Source organism: Caloenas nicobarica, chromosome 1 (genome assembly GCF_036013445.1).
Source record: "Caloenas nicobarica isolate bCalNic1 chromosome 1, bCalNic1.hap1, whole genome shotgun sequence".
NCBI lineage: Eukaryota > Metazoa > Chordata > Aves > Columbiformes > Columbidae > Caloenas > Caloenas nicobarica.
The window spans coordinates 53,042,174-53,056,928 of record NC_088245.1 but is presented as its reverse complement, the minus strand read 5'-3'; the positions used below and the strand labels follow the sequence as shown (position 1 = coordinate 53,056,928).

General features: G+C 35.9%; 1 protein-coding gene across 1 annotated transcript in view; it reads left to right on the top strand.

Moving 5' to 3' along the window:
• METTL25 (methyltransferase like 25) overlaps positions 1-14,755 on the top strand; it is a 65,138-nt gene that overhangs the window by 32,784 nt on the left and 17,599 nt on the right. Inside the window, exons 6-8 of the mRNA XM_065643097.1 lie at positions 8,206-8,300; positions 10,790-10,819; positions 11,938-12,011. Of these exons, the coding sequence (XP_065499169.1) occupies positions 8,206-8,300; positions 10,790-10,819; positions 11,938-12,011 (199 nt within the window). The remainder of the gene's footprint in view (positions 1-8,205; positions 8,301-10,789; positions 10,820-11,937; positions 12,012-14,755) is intronic.

Here is a 14,755-nt window from a genome sequence, read left to right as displayed (position 1 = left end):
CTGGTTTTAGTTTTTGGATTAATGCAATATAGCCTTTGCAATTATTTTTGTGTTTACAACTTGTGTTTTTCTATAACTTCTTCTAGGGATCCTTCAATTTTAGATACATCATTTGATGAGTTCTTTCTATGAAGCAGGACTGTGGCCTAAGAACTGCATTTGGCTTTTCTTCCATGCTTTATTTCTTTGAGCAGTCCTTTAGAGTTTTATCACAATAGTAGTCCTGTAACTACTATCTATTTATAAAAAAAACCTGTAGACACTCAGATATCTGCAAAAGGTTGAAGAGATTTGAGATTAAAGTTAAAGAAAAATTGAAGTCTATACAAATTGTTATTGAAAGAACATACAGAATTATTTTTTACTTTTATAAACCTTGAAAGAAAAACGTTTTGATTTGCCTGTGCCAATTACACTACTGACCTAAGAAAGTTATCTGTTAACCTTTTTTCTTGTCACTGTGCAGAGCACAGTTGAATAGCTTGTGCACTCTCAAGGAGATTCAGAATAATACCTTAACAATTTCATGCTCTGAAATGGAGTCAGAATATTTAGAACATAAGAAAAATTGCATAGCCAAAAAGAAAAAAACCCTTCACTTTTTCCTTATAATGACTGTTATTGAGATCAAGTGCAAAAAGACTAATTATACTGAGAGCAGAAGAATTATAAAGCTGTAAATCCTTGGTAGGCATGTTTACTCTCCTGTCTGGATGATAGTATTTATAACATTGTTGAAGCATATTGTCGCTGTATATTTTCTGCTGGTCTGAATAGGGTAATTCCTTCCCGGACTTGTGTAAGAATTGAGTCTGTGCACAGTGACAGCCTTTGTTTGTCAAGAGCAAAGAGCTTGTGGTATGTGAACTAATGCCTGTTTCTCCAGCAGTCATTCAGGGCTCTAACATGAATTCTCTGGAAACAAAATATCATTAAAATGATGAACTGCACATGTTCAATATACCACTTATCTCAGTAACATCTGCAGGAATGTAATAGTAGTCTTTTGAAAAAATAAAGTATCAAATAATTGTCTATTTACCTTTTTTGAAACATAAAAAATGGATTGTTTCAACATAAAATCGCTTACATTGTACATTTTACACCAAACTAGGCAAATAAACACATTGTCATAATTGACAAGGGAGAACAAATACAAAAAAAAATCTTTCAAACTGAAGTAAGAAAAAGAGAAAGCTTCCTTTTGAAAGCAAAGGCCATTTTCAAATACAGAACTTCAGAACACTTTTTCCCATCTTGAAATGTAGTTTCTATGAAGTCATTTAATATATCTTCCACAGTTTTAGTGATGATGATTGGTTTTTACAAGTCTTAGGATATTACCTTTTTACACATCTTTGTAGTATAATGTCAACATAAATATACTACTGTATCTGTTCCACTCCTTCTGTCTACACCATATAAGTAGGCTAAACATTTTGTAGTATTTGAATGACTTCAGCAGGGTTTCTTTTAAGCATAATATTCTACACTAAGTATTGCAATTTCAAGGCCTTGATGAGAAGAATCTAATGTACAGTGTGACCTTTGAGTGTTAATTCCAACTTGGCTGTTACAGGGTTTGACGTGCAGTGTATAATAATAATGGTATATCTACTACTACAGTTCTTACATAGGCACATTTCATGTTTGTTACGGAAGACCTATTTCCACTAAGACATAGATTTGTCAGCTAATGATGACTGGGATGAGGAAAATTAGAAGTAGGTGGTATAAAATGTCGTTACATTAATGTTACCAGTTCCATTAAAAGATATATAAATGATAGCTATATATTGTGTTTATGCATATGTTATACCTCCTTTTTCTACTTTGCAAATGAGATTTGTCTGATTTAAGATACAAATTCTTTCATATTTAAAATTTGTGTCACACTTTGCTAACTGAGTGCTATGAGAGATGTCTGGTAGTATGAAAAGGTGGTAATTGGCTTCAGTGGGAGTTTTCTCTAACTGAAAGATGTAGACAAGTCTAGTGTATAAAACAGCCTTTGCCAGTGTTGAAATTCATCTCCCTTTTGTTTGGAGTTTATTACAAGGAACTGCAGGATATTCCATTGTCCAGTCTAAGAAAATAATGTTTTATACATAAGAAAATTGAGAAAAATACTTGATTACTGTATAAAGAGTTTATATAAAGACACTCTTCCTTTAGCTTATACATTTTTTTCAAAATGTATAGATGTTGTATCCTATAATTACATTTTACTTTTACGCTAAAGAGACTTTATACATTCACCATATTTACCAATAAGGATGAGATTTTTTCCAGGTAATTTAGCTTAAATTTAGGGGTAATTTTCCTTTCCTGTTAATAGAGTTATAATTAACACTTTACAAAAATGTAAAGTTTTTAATATTATGGTTACAATTTTGTGTAGCAGAATGTAGTGTTCTTTTTACTAGTAAGTATTTTGGTTTGTGCATTTGGAAAGTGACTACTCTCTCTTGAATCATCATATTAGTGGAAATAGCCTAGTATTTATTATACTATATATATATCTTCAAATCAAAGGTCATATTTATTTCTCATTCACTGGGCATTCAAATTGGAGTTTCGTGCTTCTGCTGTTGATTTTTAATATAACTAGCACTAAGTTCCTAGAATAAGGTAACAGATCTCAAAAGCAATATTTTAATACAGTGTTAGCAAAGAATTTATTTTCATTTCCTGTCACAGCTACTAACCTCAATTTTTATGGCAGTTCTGGGTTTGTTGGTAGTACTGGAATGAACTCTCCTTTCTCCTGGGAGCCAGGCTTCATCTTCACTGAGCTACTTCTGAGCCTGAGGTTGACATCTCCATCTTCACTCTGCTGCTTTGATTTCTCTGGATTTTAAGTCATTTAAGGCCTTCCAAGTAGTAACAAGTCTAGAAGAACAGGGGTCCCTCCCTACCTTACTGTGGCCCCTACTGAAGTTCCAGTACTGACATAAAACTGTCAGTAACCATTTATCCATGTATTCATCTTTCACTTGGTGTTGCCCTTTAAGATCTCCTTTTAGTTTTCAGTAATATGTTTCTGTTATTAATCACAAAATCATAGAGTCATTTTGGTTGGAAGAGACCCTCAAGAGCATCGAGTCCAACCGTTAACCTAACACTGGCACTAAACCATGTCCCTAAGAACCTCATCTACATGTCTTTTAAACACCTCTAGGGATGGTGACTCCATCACTTCCCTGGTCAGCCTGTTCCAATGCCTGACAACCTTTTCTGTGATGAAATTTTTCCTAATATCCAACCTAAACCTCCCCTGGCGCAACTTGAGGCCATTTCCTCTTGTCCTATCACTTGTTACTTTGGAGAAGAGACCAACCCCCTCCATGCTACAACCTCCTTTCAGGCAGTTGCAGACAGCGATCAGGTCTCCCCTCAGCCTCCTTTTCTCCAGGCTGAACAGCCCCAGTTTCCTCAGCTGCTCCTCATCAGACTTGTGCTCCAGACCCCTCACCACCTTCATTGCCCTTCTTTGGACATGCTCCAGCACCTCAGTGTCTTTCTTGTAGTGAGGGGATGTGTTATTATGTTCAGAGTAATAGATACAAAAGTCCCTTCCTCTACAAAGAACATTTTAGTAAGGATATTTTTAAGGAATCTGATTAATTTTTAAAAAGGATAACAGAAAGAAATAGTGTGGTCAGCAGGACTAGGGAAGTGATCATCCCCCTGTACTCAGCACTGGTGAGGCCATACTTCGAATACTGTGTTCAGTTTTGGGCTCCTCACTGTCTGTTATAGCTTTTTTTTAATCTGACCATCAATACACCAGGAACTACTCAAGCAAGGACATGATTCCTATGGTTGTTACCTCTCAAGTATTGCTCTTTGAATTAAATAACTGAAGAGCAGATCCTAGTGGCAGCCTTGCGGATTGAGCCATGTACAGATTTTAGACGCCATGTCATGTTACCGTTATCTGCTTGTCTTTGGCAAGAATCTCAAAGCATTGTTGGCCAACCGGTATATGGCTAATACAGAGAATTTTCAATGTTCTTGGCAGTCCTTGTACAGTTACCTCACACTGACAGCTGTGTCTGATCTTCAGTCAGTTGTGCTTTTTCTTTACAATTGGCACTCCTTTTATTTTTGCCTTGAGTATTCTCTAGCTGCCAAGGAGTGGTTCAAAATGGATCCTTCACATAGTCTTACATTCCTTTTATTTTCAACTTTGTTTTTCTTTCATGATCACAGAAAGAGATCATAGATACTCAAGTGCACTGGATGTGAAATACAAAAATGCAACTGAAGTTAATTAACAAGTGTCTGAACTCCAGGTTTCTCATGCTTTGATATTAAGAAAATGAAAAAAAAAATGAAGAAAACCTTTTAAAATCAGCTCCACGAATCAGTGGGAATTACCATCATAAATATCTAAATCATACACTGAAGTAGAGAGGCATATTGGGCAATTATACTTCATAACTGTAGTGGAATTTGGAAATTAGGGGTACAGACTGTAAGGATGAACAAATATGAGTCACTAAGGCATCAGGAAGGAATCAGCTGAAATAGATGTTAATATCAAAATAATAGCACATGAGTAGGAGTTGTGACTGTTTTAATGTAATAAAAAAAAGAAAATATAAAAAGGAAATTTAATTTCTCTTAGGAGTACTTCTACATTAACTGACTGCATTGCTCCATGCAATATTTTACATGGGGTGATATCGATCACACTTCATAAATAAATGTAGAAGTAGGTGTTTTTATTTTAAGTGGTAAGAAACAAAGATATATTTAGGCATTTAGAACTGACAATAGTATACTGCAATAATAACTCACTGAGTGGTATTATTAGGAACTATTGACAAATACCATTTTGAAATACATTTCAAATTCTTAATATTAACATTTTAATATTATAATAACTTTGTTTCTCAAAGTGTTAATATCCTCCACAGGTTTTCAAGTATGTAATAAACCAAAGACAGCTTCTCCATATAGTGTATTCTCTTCAAAACATATAACATTTCTGCATGTTAGAGGAGTGTGAGAAATTAACTGCTGAAGGATTAGTCATGAGACACATCTATGTGGTCACATGAAGTTAGTAAATCCATTGAAGGATTGCTTAAAGTGTGTGAATATTTAAAAGGATTCTCCCACCTATGTTTAAAGATCTGTAAAGTTCCTTTGTTTTTCAAAAGACATGAAAAAAATGGTAATGGAAAAAATTGATGACATTTTTGAAAGTTCCTATTGAATTCGTTTTCTAGGAGAGGAGATGTTATGGCTACCAGAAAAATGTTCTTTACTGTGAAAAAAAACAATGGTAAGGACAGGATTAATTTGTTTAAATATATACATTTAAACAACTCTTCCATGAAACTATGAATGTTACTAAACTCAGTCAGAGGGAAACGATAGGGATTTGTTCTGTAGCTAATGGCTGGAATTGTTCTTTTCTGATTTATTCAGCATTATACATTTCTGTGTAATCTACACTTTGTCTTACCTTGCTGTGTGTAACTGGGTGATTCTGATGGGTATGTTTTCTCACTTCTATCAGATGTATCCAGTTTATGGGGACAGTGAAAAATAACAGCACAGATCTTCAAGATACCTTAATTAGTATTTTATCTGTGTAGGTTTCCAGTGAACCGTCCTGTTCCACAAAGCTGAACTACGATACAACTTTTCATGTTCTTGATGCTACTTTAAATCTAGTGTGTTTCCTCTCTTTTCTTCCTCTGAAATGATTCACATTGAAATTACAGTTTAGTTTATATTAATAGATTTAGTTCTAGAACATAACGGCATTACTACTTTTTGCAAAGATTTGTTTTGGTGCAATATTTGCAGCAATTCATTTTATTAAATGTGTGATCTAGTCTTTTTAAGAGGTTAGTTTAGAAGTAAGGTCATAGCAATTTAACTAATAGGTTCTACGACTACACCCGAGCATAGCTTCAGTTCAGCTTATCAAATGATTACCTAAAATTCCCAATTTTGTTAACTTTTCATTTAAAGGAGAATTCTGCCTGATTGGCTCTCCTACATTGAATTCTAACATGATTGCTTCATGCATTGTTGAACACTTGAACTGTTTGCTGTCAAATCTTCCATAGAATACCCATACTTAAAATGTTGCTGGAATGTTTTTGGAGATTCATACAATATAGAACAGCTACTGTGTTGTCAGATAGAAGCACAATATGGTAATTTGTGATCTATATAATATTAAGCATATCTGAAAATGGTTGCAGGCATTAAAAGAATTACCATTTTTTAAAATATAGCTGATAAATAAATGAACTTCATAGCAATATATTCATCTTATGATTTCTTTTTTTATAATCAGCAGCATGCTTGAGAGTGGGCTGGATATGGAAAAATAAATAGAACTCAAGGCAGTATTGTAGATACGTGGTCAACTTTGGATATACACAAAAAAAATCTACATATTAGTTTCCCTCTCTTTTTCTCCTACTTCAGAGTTTCAATAATTTAAATGAAGACAGTGCTTTTTCAAAGGTGTCATAAATTCCTCAGAATTATGCATGAGTACAGTGCACTGTTATTGAAATTGTAGCTCAGTGGGAAGCAACTTTCACTTGCATGGATGATAAGTTTGCCTAGAGAACAGGGTGTAAATTAGAAAGAATTACTTGAAAAGAGCAGTGATTTCAGCTTTCTAACTCAGTTTGCAAATTCTTATTTTGAAATATTGTAACATATATATTAGAAAGACTTATTAGTGTGAATCATACAATAAAAACCATGGCCTTTGATTGTTTCATTTGCAAAAAACCAAAAAAAATTAATAAGTTCTTATTACCATCCCTGCAGTAGAAATACTCGGTTTTATTCTATGTACTCAATAATTAGACTTGAAGTTAATTAAAGTTTCAGAGCTTGTCACGAGGCACTTACAAATTCTTAGTACATTCCTAGTGCTGAAGCCAGTTGCAATCTGTTTTGTCAAATTTTATCTTTTCATCCAAAGGAATTTTCTTTTCTTTCTCTTTCTGCTAATTAGCCAAAAATAAAATCCTATTCTTAAATCATGGTCCTCAAACCAGTATTCATCCCCTAAGAGCCTCTGATGTTTCTCAGGGCTAAAAGGAGAGCAAAGCGTGAGGTTGCCTGCAGAAGACCTGCTTGCTCGTGCTGTCCAGAGGGCAGCAAAGACTGGGGACTGCTACAGAAAACCGAGCGTTTTTGCTGTGGGAGAAGGGTCGTATCCTTTATAGTTTTTCTTTGCTTAGCTTTCACAAAATGAATTCTACTTACGTGTATGTATCTCAGTCCTTTAGTAAATTTGAAGAGTCGTATTTCTGCTGTCCTTTTTTTAACCCCGTTACATGGATTTATCTTGAAATACCCTCAGTTCATCTTTCTATGCTAAAAAGCCAGGATGCTAGCCAAATTGGTTTTGTTTCTTTTTTTTTTTTTCTTTTCAACTTCGTATTCAGTGTTCTAAATAATCGGCTTACAAATGTGCTAATGAAATTTCAAAACATTGTAGAGTTTCTCTTCCTTTGAAAACTGGATATTATGAACATCTATAAAGTAATCCCCGTACTTTAGTTTTTCCACATTTGCATGAGTGCTAAACATGAAGAATTGTGTTGTTATTCAAAATATTAATGATACTGAAACAAACCAAGCACAGATTGTGATGCAAATGCTTCTTGGTGTTAGGAAGAAATAGCAAGAGACTTTGCAGCTGCTCTTTTCTGGAAAACAAACATTCTGCCTTGCAGCAAAGCACGGGTCTTCAGAACTGAAATAAACAGATACACATTGTTCTATGTGATGTTTAAAAGATGTTTATGATAGAAGAAGAACCCAATGAGAAGCGATACTGAAGTCCTGCTACATTGAACAGCTGCCCAGCTTACATCTTGTGACTCATGGCATGACATGGGGCGCCATGAGGATTTGGAAACTCTTCTCTTGTCCCATGGAAGATTTTTTCAGTGGGATTTCATAAAAGATGCTCACTTAAAAGTGTTTTGGAAAATGTGAAATTATCAGAAATTCGACATAAACACAAAACATCTGGGGAAAAAGTGTTTTTTATAACACTACCACAGTTCTTGGTACTGGACTAAAACGTTTAAGCAGTTCTGCTACCATTAACTACTGCTCATCTTGCTCAATACATTGTGTGTTCTGTAAGAAAGAGAAAAATAGCCCATGAAAGCTGTGACTATTTTTTTTTCCTTCATTTTGCAGATCGCCCAGAGGAAGCGTGGGGATTTCCCATGTGTCAGTACTTGAAGGACAAGGGCTGGTGCTGTGGTCGCAATGCTAGAATGTCAGCATGCTTGGTATGATTCCCTTTCTTTTCTTTTTCTTACTAAGAGCTTTATCCAGATGTTATAGGATTCATTGTTTTTGGCTTCTAATCCTAAAGCCATGACTTTAATCCAAGACTCCACAGAATAACATCATTAATGTTGTAAGCCTGATGAATTATATCTGAAAAAAAAATAGTGATGACCTTCCAGCTTTATATATTTTATACTTGCTGAAGGCATGAAAAAATGAGTATTGACAGAAACGTATTTTAATAGTGGACAGAAAGGCCAAACCTTTGTAAAATCCTAAACAAGGTAACCCCTCAGGGTAATAGTTCCTGGCCAAGGATTTAGGGGGGAACAAGGTAATTGTAGAAGGATTGCAATCAGTAACTCCCCCAACACCTTCATGATTCATAATATTGAATGTTCTGACTGTTTAAAACCCAAACAAACCTACCTATTCCAAAAACTAGAGGAGCTCCAATATCCATGTGGCTTAAGGGCTTGGAAATATCTTTTTAACATTGCACCAACAGATGAAGTGCTTTTAAAGACCTAACCTCATCAAGGCAGGATGATGAACTGGTGTCTAATTTGAAAAAACAGATAGGTACTGAAAATTTCATCCACTGTTTCAGTTAGAAGACCACTATTCCTTTCCTCTATTAATTTTTAATTTCTGGTATCAAGATGAATCACATCAGGTTCTGGCTAGCCCCTGCTGCTACCTCTGTACCTTCATTATGGAGGACAGTGTAGACTGAAGACTCAGTATAGGCTAATGCATCAAGGTTATGTAAACTTGAACCAACATGATAATTAAATGCTGTCAGGAGAAAGTATAAGACGCCAGTTATTTAGTATTCATAAGGCTGAAAGGTGTGACCCTTGGCAAGGTACAAGAAAAAAATCGTTCATTTTAGAGATGTCACTGTAAAACTTATCATAAGAAGTGCTTTCTAAAAGGGATTTGCCTTTTCTCTTTTTCTTGTCGGTGTCATAGAACACCAATTCTTCCTCAGCTGACACATTAGCTATTTCCTTTCCCGTTCCATTTCTTTTGGAAAGGAAAAGTTCAGGCTGTTTTTCAACAATGGTAGGAAGATAAATTTTGTAAGCAAATGACCCCCAAGGGACAGTACTGATCTTGCCATATACATCTATTTTAGATTTCAGAGAAATCACAGAAAATTGGCAGTTAAAAACTTTTTTTAGTTTAAACATTCGTGAAAGGCAGAGTTCTCCTGTGTTACCAGATACACCTACTGTTCTTATGTTTGTAATCCTCTCTTTGCATTTTTCATGACTGGGATTTTCCTTGCCTCCTCAGAGGCACAAGGGAGAAAATGCAGTGCAGCCAGGCACTCATCTTCCTAGCTGGAATGGTTGGGTAGGGCAAACTGAGTCTGCTGATCAATGACACTCAGCATTGTTACTGGTGTTCATTAGTACGTATCATTCAAATTGGTTAAAGTTCCAAGGGCTAAAGGTTCTGGACAAGAGTTTTAGTTTCATGCCCTTACAGCACATGTTAGAACCCACATCCATCTTCTAAGCAGCAGCAGATATATGCTGGTGTGAGAGCTATAGCTTATACAGCAGAAGTCAAATCTGAGAGTTGGGCAAAGTGATGAAATGGTGGAACAGCAACTACTTGGACCGTGTCTGAGGATCAGTCTGAAATACAAGATCAGTTCTAAAATGACGAGAAGGAGAAGTGGGTCATTCAGAGACAAGCAGTCCTGTTGACTGTAGTGGAGTCTGGGGACTAAAGGTGACGATGACCCATCAGTGGTGAGGCATTTTTGGTTTGCTATCTAATTTGTCGTAGTGTCAGATCATTGAATTTTTATCTTCGTTTCTACTACTATCTTTAATACTCAATTGAAATTTTTGTAGCTACAGTAACTTTTCAACTGTAGTTAAAATATTTCACACTTCTAATTGTCATTCTTTGTCACCACGGATCATAAAAATCAAGTATTCTCATACCTACGTGAGGGTTTATGGTATAAAGAATCTAGTGAAAGATAATGAAGAGCGTCTTAAATTGCAGTCCCTCTGAAGTTTATATTTTATTTAACTTTACATATGGAAGCTCAGTTTGTCTGAATACTAGTGACTAAAAGTATTTAAAGACATGGTTGAATATGCAAAGTGAATGATTTGTATTTTGGTAGGAACAGACTCAAGGAAAATGCATTTCTTTTTAGCACTTTCATAAAAAGTAATCCTCTGAAATTCTTTTACAATCCTAAGAAAAACAAACAAATTTTTCATGCATCTATTTCCATACAGCTGGTTATCATTGCTTCTCCTATAAATAAACTAAAGTAACAGGAGTGAGCTGATTATGAGTCCCTAAAGGTATTAACACTTTAAAGTGTGCAAGCTCGTGTTATGTCACACTATTAATCTTTTAAAATGTCATCTCCTCTGACTTTTATACAATGTGTTTATTAAATGTTCTGATAAAGAATAAACATATCAGCAATTTAATTCCTTCACTCTTAAAGGCTTTGGAGCGAGTTGCAGTTGGACAAATGGTAAGTAGTATTGTTTATTTTAGCCATTCTAAGATAAAATGTGTTTTTCCCCCTTGAATGCTTTTAATCTATGACCTTTTATTGAACTTCTGCATTTCTGGAATCTAAAATACTAGCATATACTATATCAAATCCTGATAGATAGCAAGTGTCATCGTGAAATCACATTTTTATTGCTGTGATTGTACTTAGTGAATCTGTTTTCTTTTGACAATTAAGAGTCTGTAAAAAAAAAGCACAGTTTAAGGCATTAAGCTACCCTTCTTAATGCCTTTTGCTGTCTTTAAGCTAATACATAAATTCAGTACAAATGTCCTTCTGATATCTCTGGTTTGGATCACTCTCTCCCAGTGTTTTATCAACTAATGTAAAAATAGAAATTGTTATGACAAAGGCTTGAACCTGTTAGAAACATCATCATTCTCATTTTTAATCCCTGTATATTTTTCCCCTGTGAATACTTTGAATTATTGTTGTGCAAGTTATCCTTTCGGGGATGGTGGACACCAACTGTGCAAATATTTAAAAGGCAAGTCTGAGAGACCTCTTATTTCCATATGTAAGTCCACTGACCCCAGTAGCCTTTTACTGTAAATGCCTTTTACTGTGAATTTTTAATTGGCAAGCATTAACTATTTTTATGAAACAGATTTCTCATACACAAAGGTATGAAGTTTTCAGTGTATTCTAGTTTTATGAGCATAGTATCTTCTGTATGGTTCAGACTACAGTGTATGATGATTAAGCTAAGAAATTATGCATTTTGCCTTTAAAACAGGTTAGGTAAATTGTTAGATTTATTTTGCATGGTAGAATTTGGATCATGATCAGTAGATTTTTTCTTCTGTTCTTTTTCCCTCTGCTAACCTTTGGACTTTTACTTCAGAGTTTGGGTTTCTTTGTTTTTCTTGCATTCATGGTTATGTTAGAATCTGACCCAAAACCATAATTTTAACTGGATGCAGAAACATTAGTAAATTGTACTGTTAAACCTGTTATAACTGATTGTAAAGAACACAAGCCAATAAGAGGCTAAGGATGCCAATACTGTTTTTGTTACTCTGATATTAATTTCAATGCCAATTTAAAATCCTTTCTGCTGTAAAATTTTTTTGCAGCTGCCCACAGAATCATTGTTTTATCGAGCTGTTCTTCAGGTTATTATAGAAGAAATTTATGGTGTCTCCAAAAGGTAAGAAGCTCTGAATTCACAGGTAACAAACTAAAGCTCTGATTCTCTGCCACCTCCATTCTATAGAGAAAGTATTTCTTAGAAAGCAGAAGAGTGTAAAAATCAGTCTGTACATACATATTGGTATTAAAATGCAAGAAACATTTGTTCACCCTAAATCCACATTGCAAATGTATTGCCCTTCCTTTACCCATAGCTGAAATAGATCCTTTTGTACTGGAAATGCATATAAACCGTATCTTCACCAGAGAACCCATTGCAAATTCACTAAAAAGTCAGCCTAGTCCTGGGCTACCCTGTTATGCAGAGGTCCTGGCAGCTTTAATACTGCAGAAGACAAACAGACATTTCCATTTTTCCCAAGAAAAACTGCGAAAAACCCAATGGCCAGCATGTCTGTGAAGAGCCTGCTTACTGCTCGTGCCTATGCTGGCAAGTACTGTGCCCTCACAGGATGGGATTTGGAGAGCTGGTGCTGACGACCTGACTACTGCACTTTCTTCTTTTTCTGGAGTTGTACTTGGATTAGATTTTCTCTTATTCTGTGGGATGAATGCCTGTTAATTCTTGGAGCGCATCCAGAAGTGCTTGGGGCATATCCAGAAGTACACCTTGGAGTTCAATTTAATTTGAAAAGAACCCATTTTTTGAGCTCTGATCTTATTCCACAGTGTCAACCAAAGCGTGAGAGGTAGGGAAAAACAGAAAATTCTCTTCAGAAGTATACTCCTGATCTTAAATAACTGCTAACGCAGATACTCCCAAATCTTTTGCTGAATGTAGAGCCAGACAGCTTACCTTTCAGAAGGTCAAACTCCTGAAAGAACAAAGATTTGTTTATTTTTAAATTGTAAAAAATATCACGTATCAAATCATGGCTACTAAGTTGTAAAGAAAAGTGTGAGAAAGATGAGAATATGTTTCATTTGTTAAAGGAAGTATAATTTGGAGGAAGTAATTAAGGTTATAGAATCATAGAAACATTTTGGTTCGAAGAGACCCTCAAGATCATCGAGTCCAACTGTTAACCCAACACTGGTGTCGCATTTGTCGCAGCGAGGGAAGACGCAAACACTTAATATAAGTATCAGCAAACTTCATTACAGAGCAGTTCACTTTTATACATGTTCCAATAATTATGCCTACGAGTCATAACCTGATTGGCTAAAATCTAGGGATTACATTAACTTAATTCGTCTAGCAACAGATACTCAGTATAATCAGTAATTGGCTTATGCATATTACAAAACTTAAGCTCATTATTGGTTACAATTTAACTACCAACTCCACCCTTAGATCCACATTCTTTTCTTTTCTACATTGTTTTTCCCAACGAACTTGAACAGCAAGGCTTTTGTTTGTTAAAAACGGAATGTCAAGGTTCTTATAACTTTGTCAAGTCAGCGTCTTGCTTGCGGTTCACATGAGCTGAGTTCGCTGCTTATCTAACTCTTGTTCTGCTAACTGTATTAGATTCACATGACCCCTACTATCTAACCATCCCTCCACACACTGGCACTAGCCCATGTCCCTAAGAACCTCATCTTTGCGTCTTTTAAACACCTCCAGGGGTGGTGACTCCACCACTTCCCTGGGCAGCCTGTTCCAATGCCTGACAACCTTTTCTGTGAAATTTTTTTTCCTAATATCCAATCTAAACCTCCCCTGGCGCAACTTGAGGCCATTTCCTCTTGTCCTATCAGTTGCTACTTGGGAGAAGAGACCAACACCCTCCATGCTACAACCTCCTTTCAGGTAGTTGCAGACAGCGATCAGGTCTCCCCTCAGCCTCCTCTTCTCCAGGCTAAACAGCCCTGGTTCCCTCAGCCGCTCCTCATCAGACTTGTGCTCCAGGCCACCCACCCGCTTACTTTTGAAATAAAAGCAATAGCTACCTTGGAAAGACTCCCTGTCAACCTACACCACCCCCCGAGTTGTGTGCCCCCAGCCTACTCCCTGGGGAGCAGAGGGAGAAACAGGGAAGGCCTCGATGCTGCGCAGTCACTGTCTGGCAATACCTGAAACATCGGTGTGTTACCAGCACTGGTTTAGTCACAAGTCCAAAGCAGAGCACTATGAAGTTATCTCCATCCCAGCCAGGCCCAGACAATACCATTCCCCCAGTAGCCTGTGATTAGGAGGCAGATGCTGATCTTCTAAGGAATGACGTAATGGCACAATCATTAACTGATTTTCAGGCTGCATCAGCCCAAATGTTTAGGTACATCTGAATATTAAGTATGACTAGAGAAATTAATTCTTTCTTTAAAATAAGCGTGACTTTTGATACTCAGTGAGTGGGGAACCTTGCTAGCTAAAGATATTAGAGCTGCCACTGAGGAAAAGTCTGTTGACCTCAGTAGATGTTAATCCTGATGTTCAAATAAGGAGGAATTTTACTGAGAATAAAAGGGGGGAAATTTTTACCAACAATATTTCTATTTAGTATTTCACTATGGGGAAAGTGTATTTCCTCTTAAGTAATTGAATACTCACAAACAGCTACTGTAGTGAAAAAGTGACTCCTACACTGCACAGCTGGAAGAGGAATTAAGTTAAAACACAGTCAAGAAAGCAAATTCAGACTAACAAAAAGTTTACGTCTTGTTTCTCCAAGATATTTTAAACACAGAGAACAAATGTAAGTGGCCTGTTAGGATTCAGTCTTCGTATGTGTTTTTTAAGTTTTCATGCATCATTTTAACATGTTTTCTGAAGCAATCCACATTTTTAGCTGGCTTCAA